The sequence below is a fragment of the Sphaeroforma arctica genome (genome assembly GCF_001186125.1).
Source record: "Sphaeroforma arctica JP610 unplaced genomic scaffold supercont1.62, whole genome shotgun sequence".
NCBI lineage: Eukaryota > Ichthyosporea > Ichthyophonida > Sphaeroforma > Sphaeroforma arctica.
Window position 1 is genome coordinate 109,271 of NW_014040496.1, and position 8,038 is coordinate 117,308.

At 40.4% G+C, this 8,038-nt stretch overlaps 2 protein-coding genes across 2 annotated transcripts in view; one reads left to right on the top strand and one right to left on the bottom strand.

Moving 5' to 3' along the window:
- Positions 1-859, bottom strand: part of SARC_01537 (hypothetical protein) — a 6,377-nt gene extending 5,518 nt beyond the window's left edge. The window contains exon 1 of the mRNA XM_014304740.1: positions 489-859. Coding sequence (XP_014160215.1) covers positions 489-769 — 281 coding nt within the window. The 5' untranslated portion in view covers positions 770-859. The remainder of the gene's footprint in view (positions 1-488) is intronic.
- A 1,210-nt stretch (positions 860-2,069) lies between these two features.
- SARC_01538 (hypothetical protein) lies at positions 2,070-7,601 on the top strand. The gene is made up of 8 exons (XM_014304741.1): positions 2,070-2,167; positions 2,792-2,909; positions 3,192-3,291; positions 3,611-3,778; positions 4,475-4,584; positions 5,209-5,427; positions 6,132-6,296; positions 6,924-7,601. Exons 1-8 carry the CDS (start codon positions 2,113-2,115, stop codon positions 7,090-7,092), a joined length of 1,104 nt encoding a protein of 367 aa, XP_014160216.1. The 5' UTR covers positions 2,070-2,112; the 3' UTR covers positions 7,093-7,601.
- Positions 7,602-8,038: the final 437 nt, after the last annotated feature.

An 8,038-nucleotide genomic window follows, 5' to 3' on the forward strand; every position in this document is an offset into this window, starting at 1 on the left:
TCATGTGTGTGTGTTTATATACATTTATATAGTTCATAAACGTACCAATTAAAATACATATACATGCAAACGTAGTTGGTATATATGTACATGTAAAGGTCTTGATGCATAGATGTATACATGTTCATATACATATACATATACATAAAAATATGCATATATATATATGTATATTGATCATTATATATACATATTGATCAATATATATATATATATATATATCGATACAGACACAGACACAGACACACACAGACACACAGACACACACACACACAAATATATATATATATATATATCAACACATACATAACTAAATATCTACATACATACATACATACATACATACATACATACTTACTTACTATACATATATATATATATATATATATATATATATATATATATATATATATATATTCGCATATATCTGAAGAAGTGTAATAATTGCCACATATGTTCTTACTGTGATCGCAAAATACTTTGCATACCGGAGGGCATCATCTGTACGATTCAGCATGTCCGCCAGGTAGTAGTAGTCTGTGTCAGTGACGTTCCCATTTTCAAAGAGGTACAGGTCGAAGGGGTTAATCCCCGTCTCTATCACAATAGGTATTCCTGACAGCCCAGTTATATTGGTAACCGATATGATTATACAAATCACTATACATCCGAGAAACCATACTAAGCGTTTTGATACGCCGAGTATGCGACCAGTCCTGGTTTTAGAGGCTGCCGTATAGAGTCTTCCCATCGATTTCACTTTCACCATATTGTAAAGTTGAGGCTGCTGTATCGTCGAACATGCACCTATAGATCGGTCCGTCTACATTGGCGATCGTCCACAATTTGGTGTTTCGATGTTTCAATTTGGTTCCAAATCAAGTCCAAGATATAGCATAAATATCATCTGATGCAATGCATTTGGATTTGTTGAAAACTTGTCACCCAACTTTTATGGTACAGGTGGTGTGTTTCACTATTTAAAATAGTACACTAGTCTACTCGGTGTTCATAGAAGTTGTTTTCACCACATACACCGATGATGTAAAATATAAATATGTGTATCACATCATGGCTTGTTCCAGGACATACAACTCATGGATTTACTTTATAGAGGAAGTTGAATAGTTATCACTTTTAAAAGTTGTCACTTAGTAGTCACCCTTCTCAATCCGTGTTATTTACGTTAAATAAATACGAACCGCAACCTTTCTCTCTCTCGCGCTAAATACATGAATGAGGGTGGTCTTTTTTATATAAATGTGAGTAATAGTAGCCTATTTATATACATACAGTACATACAGTCGTTGCGTCAATTCGTGTTTTTCCCAATGCAGTAAACGATAAACGTAAACACAAAAAAAATTGCATAAAACTGTTCACTCGAGACTACCGATGGTACTATTTTTTAGAATATTAAACGTATCACGTAAACGAGAAGGGTTGATTCAAACGTTTTGAGAGCGAGAAAGTCGGAGAAACGAACCGAGGTCATTTATGAACGGCAGACGTGGACTACTAGTAGGAGGCAGGACTGATGATTTTTATACAACCGTATAACTACGAGAGTTAGATAGTTACCAATCATAATTGAAAGAGTTTTCAATAATCCAAAATTAGGATTCTGGAGCAATTGTTTTGCCCTGAGATTTCTTTCATCCACTTAGAAACGATGATCCCTTCGGTTCTCATAAAAAAAATAACCATCATCATCATCAGTTTAATCAATCCATCATCCGTATTAAAAATTTAAAAAATAGAGTCCCAAAAAGAGTTCGTCCGTAACCAAGGACTTTTACTGGAACAAAATGCAAATTCTTTGGACTTCGTTCGAGGAAGCCAAAGAAGAAATGCCAGTTTCTATTTACCTTCTACTTCAAATTCATTCACAGCAACAACGCAACAAGAACGATGAGCGAGAGAAAGGCCTGGGCCCCTGAGGACCAGGACGTAGCTCTGCTTGTGGGAAAAAAAAATGAAACTGAAAAGGCAGTCATTGCAACATCTGCGTCAAGAGAAATGTCTGAGGTATTTAATAGAAGTTCAAGTGCTGCCGCGCAGGCACTACACGGGTGAAAACATCTCTGTAGAAGAAGCAATAACTATTTTACAATGTTCAGAGCCACCACCACAAGTCTAGTCAGGACGCTTCGTACGCAAACTACAGGTACAAATCGGTTTTACTGACAATTCGCTACAATTAAATGCTTGCAACTACAAACGTGGCAACACACATACTATTTCAACGGTGCAAACACACTTCATAGAAGACCATCAGACCTTATATAAACTGAAATCATACGCAATTCTCAATCGATACCAACATGTGGTACTTCTTTCGAACCAAATAGTATAATTGTATGGTGCGATTGCTGGTTTCATCGGTAAGTTCCGCAGAATAAGCGTATTACGCAGACATGCAAATTCAATTCCCTCATCATTAAGCTAGGAACTATTAGTATCATATATAAACCGGTAGTTTTCTGTCCAGCTGTGATCATATCAGAAAATATATAATCATACCCTCATTCATATTGGAATGTTTAAAAGAACCCTATGTATATTTTGTCATGCTTTATCCACAAATGTTCTATGCATACGTGTGTTCATCCCAGTATTTTCCAAAAGCATCCAACATGACTACAAATGAACTTTTTTACACCTTTGTCGAACCTCATCTTGAATGAAATGATTTTGTCTTGACATAGTGTTCATTGTAGTGAGCCTGCTCCCTATATCCTTGCCGATCATACTGAGACTTACTAAACTCATCGATGTTCACCAATGGCAGGTTTGTGTGCACCGGTGTCCATCTGCGCTAGAAGGTGTATTGCGGCACTGTCAGCTGAGGAAGCTGAAGAAAGCTTCGATATCAATAGGAAATTCGACTTGCCAAAAGCATGGACTAAGTATGTATGGGTGTACATTCTCCGATGTTAAATAGTCCACTAATTGCAGCACTTAAGTCGACTCCTGCTTGAATTATATTTTGTAATATACGCTGGCTCTGAGCTTTATATATTGAGACAGAAACTCATACATATACGAGAAGATCTAACAACTGCACTAAACCCAGTAATATTCATAGTTCTGTGAGAAGCGAAATAGAGCAGATCAATCGTCATCTAGGTGCCTTTAATGTATCTAATGATCGTATATCTAATGATAGTAATTTTGTTAAACAATTGCAGCGCCACACTTGATCGCGGAGCCATCTTTCACAGTTTCTCAGACCCCAGCGCCAATGAATTGAGGGACTACGTTAGGAATCTGGCTAACTCAGATATTGAGGTATGTCTGATATTCTCCCCAACGAAATGTACGCGTGTACTATGGATGAGTCGGAGAATACCATCTGCATATACTTGTTCCTTGAAATAGACAAAGTGTTCCCTTGGAACACTTTGTGTTCACAATTCCTCCAACTTTTAGTCTTGCGCGCTGTCATTGTTAGTTTTTCAGCAGTGTATGCACACCCAGAACAAGAGACATTGGACCTGTGAAAGTACAGTACAATACGAATATGCGTACTCCACAATCGACCGTCCGCATATCTATTCCTATCCGATGTATACATTACTAATAAACGGTGAATCTTTTGGATTGTCAGGTAGACGATATTGAGGTCAATCGCCATGATCTCCCCCGGGCATTGAAGGAAATGCAAGAATTGGATCAGCGCGCACTTATTGAGGGTGAGGGGTTTTCAGTTATCAGGCCAATTGACGGTATCACGTCAGTCAGAGAAAGACGCATCAATGCATTCGTGCAAGCACAGGTAAACTATCACATATGTGCATATACATTCTGAAATACTTGTGCACGTTCACTGGAATAGACACATTTAATGTCGGCTATGTGACTGTATTTAACTGTGTTTATATCAATCTTTCAAATGAGGCAGCCTATAATACGTGGATGTGAATGCATAGAGTGCACAAGGATATTGAATCCACCTGTAACACGAACCAAATCAGTACTATACTCAAATACGGCTTACGAATATCATACTATTACTGGGTCACCATTGAGGGTCCAATAAAAGCGGATAGTACGTGGATGTGAATGCATAGAGTGCACAAGGATATTTAATCCACCTGTAACACGAACCAAATCAGTACTATACTCAAATACGGCTTACGAATATCATACTATTACTGGGTCACCATTGAGGGTCCAATAAAAGCGTAGTAAAACCATACAACATAATATGTAAATGAGTTTTACGGTATCAGAAAGATTAATACTCATGTTGTACGCCTCGACAAATTTTGTGTTCCGGCGAAGTGGAAATTGATCCATGTTTTTAACTATGCTCATATTAGTCCCTCATTGTTGACCTGGTAATAACTTTGCCCAGTACTTTTAAGTTCTCAATCTCTCGGATTGGTATTCGTATTCGGAAAGAAAGAAAAAATGCCACTCGATCACTGTTCTGATTCTCCCTATGTTTTCACATGGTCTTGTGCTGTAGATTCTGGGCACTACCCCACAGCAGAATGCCGAGGGTGTCAAGGCCATTCTAGTGTACAACCGCAACGACGGTGTGCAGATGAAGCAGGGCGCACGCTATCATCAATCCAGGTAAAGCCACTCACGTGCACAATGTGCGAATGAAACTACACACAAGCTCTATTACAAATGAAACCACCCACATGCTCAATGTGCGAATGAAACTACACACAAGCTCTATTACAAATGAAGCCACCCACATGCTCAATGTGCGAATGAAACTACACACAAGCTCTATTACAAATGAAACCACCCACATGCTCAAAGTGCGAATGAAACTACACACAAGCTCTATAAAAAAAACCGCCCACATGCTCAATGTGCACATGAATCACACACGCTTAATGTATAAATAAAACCACATACGTTTAATGTGCAAATGAACAGATCTGCCTCCAAGTATTCATATGTATCTGTACATATGTAATGAAGTCGGTACCGTGTAGCGAACACTCATAAATTAACTAAATATTATTAGCTGGCAATAGTATGATGCTTGCGTATAGGAGTGTGCTGTGAGCCATTCCCAGTAGCCGGTGGGTCAAAACGTTCTGCCTGCGAGCCTCAGCGTGGGTTGACTGAGTGTAAACGGACACAATATGTCCCGGACACAATATGTCCTAGAACTCTACTTGCACGTACTGTTCAACTACTTCATTCCGCTCTGAACGTCTTGTGTTCAATTGATACCAACAGGGACGGAGGATCCATCCACACTGATAACGTAAACATTCCCGACCTGTGGGACTACATGCTGTTGACTTGTTTACAACCAGCACAGATTGGCGGCGAAAGCATTCTGTGCAGTACACTGGCCGTGCACAACTACCTCAACGAGCATGTGCCTGAGGCGTTGGAGATCCTACGAGGCCAATTCTGGTGGGAGCTGCGTGGATTCTCAGATGGATTCTACCGGTGTGTGTGTGTATGTGTGTGTGTGTATTCTCAGATGGATTCTACCGGTGTGTGGCTACGTGTGTGTGTGTGGCTACGTGTGTGTGTGTGTGTGTGCGTGCTCTCTGGTTTATAAGATATACACTGGTGTGTCGAAAGTGTGTATAGTACGACAGGAATGGAGTGTATTTGTGTGGCGTAGATTACCTTGACTCGGGCGCAATATGTACATACATAGGGTTTAAGGGTTTGTGCAAGAATGTACATACATAGGGTTTAGGGTTATATGCAAGTATGTACATACATAATTGCAGACATTCACCACCTACAGTGCGGCCATAGTGTCTTCCAACGATAAGGGAGTACTCTCGCTCAGATATTTACAGACAGACTCGAGCACTCGGTTTCATTTCGTTTGTTTTGATAATTATTATTCTGTTATGCGGCAGTATATCTCATATTCGTGTGAATGGCATGTGCACCTATTCGTGTGTGCACATAACCACAAGTCGATGTTTCTCTAACAATACAAAGCAGAATACCTGGCGTCCGATACTGAAAATTACCTTTACGTCTGGAATGTGAAACCGATGATCTGTTTACATAAACCATGTCCATGCCCATGTGCACATTCGTGTACATCCATATACTCATACTACCTCCTATATGCACGTGTGCACATACGTGTACATCCGTATACTCATACTACCTCCCATCTGTCCCAGTGCACCCATCTTGTTCTACAACGACAAGGGCGAGCCTCTGCTCAGATATCTCAGGGATTATCTGGAGAGCGCACACATCCGCCAGGGCCAACCCCTCACAGATAAGCAGATGTGGGCCCTGGATGTCCTCGACTGCGTGTGCGAGATGTCCACCATTCAATTCAGGTATAGTACGATACGACATGAATGGGTATACACATGTGTACATGTTTAGTACATGCTATTGTTGTGAATATGCCAGCCTTGTTGGAGTTATGACCCAAGAATACATATGTTTGAAGTCTTTTTTCTGTAGCAGTGAAAACAGGTCGAGTGTATTTAACACGGTTCATTGATCGATAGGTAGATATATTACACCAGCACCATAGGTAGATATATTACACCAGCACCATAGGTAGATACAATATACCAGTACCATAGGTAGATATAATACACCAGCACCATAGGTAGATACTTTACACCAGCACCATAGGTAGATATATTACACCAGTACCATAGGTAGATATATTACACCAGCATCATAGGTAGATATATTACAGCAGCACCATAGGTAGATATATTACACCAGCACCATAGGTAGATATATTACACCAGCACTCTACTCGACCATTATGTATTCAGAAGACTTTCTGGTTGAGAAACATGATGGCAAACTCTCTTCATGAAGTCTACTCCGTCGGTCACACATTTCATTGATACGCATAAATCTCGCTATATGTATCATGCTATAGAGATACCTACACGCACTACACATACATTCAACTCATCGACCTGATAACTCGACCTCAACAGATACAACATGCAACAAGGAGAGACCCTTCTTGCCAACGACACTCAACTACTGCACGGCCGAACATCCTTTACGGATGCAGAGGCTGCCAAGCAGTCGTACGACTTTGAGAAGGCGAACAACCGACTGTACCAGAGGGTCTGGCTCAAGAAACACGCCGAGAGCAGCTGATTGATCTGAATACATACGTACCTGAGTACACCAGGATTCATAGTAACGTGTGTGCACGTGTTTATCTAGTCGTGGATACGTAGAGGAGCAGATACATAACCTGATGTAGGCTTAAGTCGATGGTGCGTGCACGGAATTGCGACCGGTAGGTGCATATCCCTACGTACACTGCAACAATTGAATTGAATACCTACGGGTCTATAAATGGCACGTAAGTAAGTTTGGCGGACCCCTCAGCACAGTCGGCAGATAGCCAGCCGGGTTGCTTGTACTAAAAAAGAACATATTGGCTTTTGACAGCGATCAAACCCAAACAGTCATGTGTACCCTAGAAACCATGTATAGTTTTGCATATATCATAGGACACACACGACTATACCCAAAAGATAAAAGCGGTGCCGGTAGAGAACTAAAAGGATCAATTGAACTCCCAGACGGCTAAAGTCGGGGTCTCTAGCGTTAGGCTAGAATATGTAGCCTCCTCTTAAAATACATATAAAAAAATGCGATAATTCATACCTAGCAGCCTTGTACATATTGTGGATCCGTTTGAAATACGTTTTAAATATTAATTGTTGAGAAAGAGTAGGCACTTAACTCTTGTGAAAAACCGGGAGAGGTGCTACATAGCTTTCTAAATTAGACACAGGCTATGGCTGCACCGTCTTTATTCGGACTGAGATTATTAGAAGTTAGTCTTGTCTCTCAGAATGGGAACTCCACGTACGTTAACATCTCAGTCTTAGGGACAACCTTGTAATTGGAAAGCACACAGACAGTCGGAGAAGTGTGCCATATACTTTTATAGGCAATGTCTTGAAATCTTGTGCTGGTATCCTTTGCTCTATACAACAGAAAAGGCCCAGTTGGGAACTTGATATCCCGACCCTTATACTAACAACTACACTTGAGTCATAGTATAGGCAATCGTTAGCAACACGGCTGC

Bases quoted from the DNA above. Each gene is read 5' to 3' on its own strand.
- SARC_01538 (XM_014304741.1), top strand. From the start codon at position 2,113: ATGTTCAGAGCCACCACCACAAGTCTAGTCAGGACGCTTCGTACGCAA. The intron at 2,168-2,791 runs GTACAAATCGGT...CACCAATGGCAG, and splicing joins GCTTCGTACGCAAACTACAG to GTTTGTGTGCACCGGTGTCC. The intron at 2,910-3,191 runs GTATGTATGGGT...AAACAATTGCAG, and splicing joins TTGCCAAAAGCATGGACTAA to CGCCACACTTGATCGCGGAG.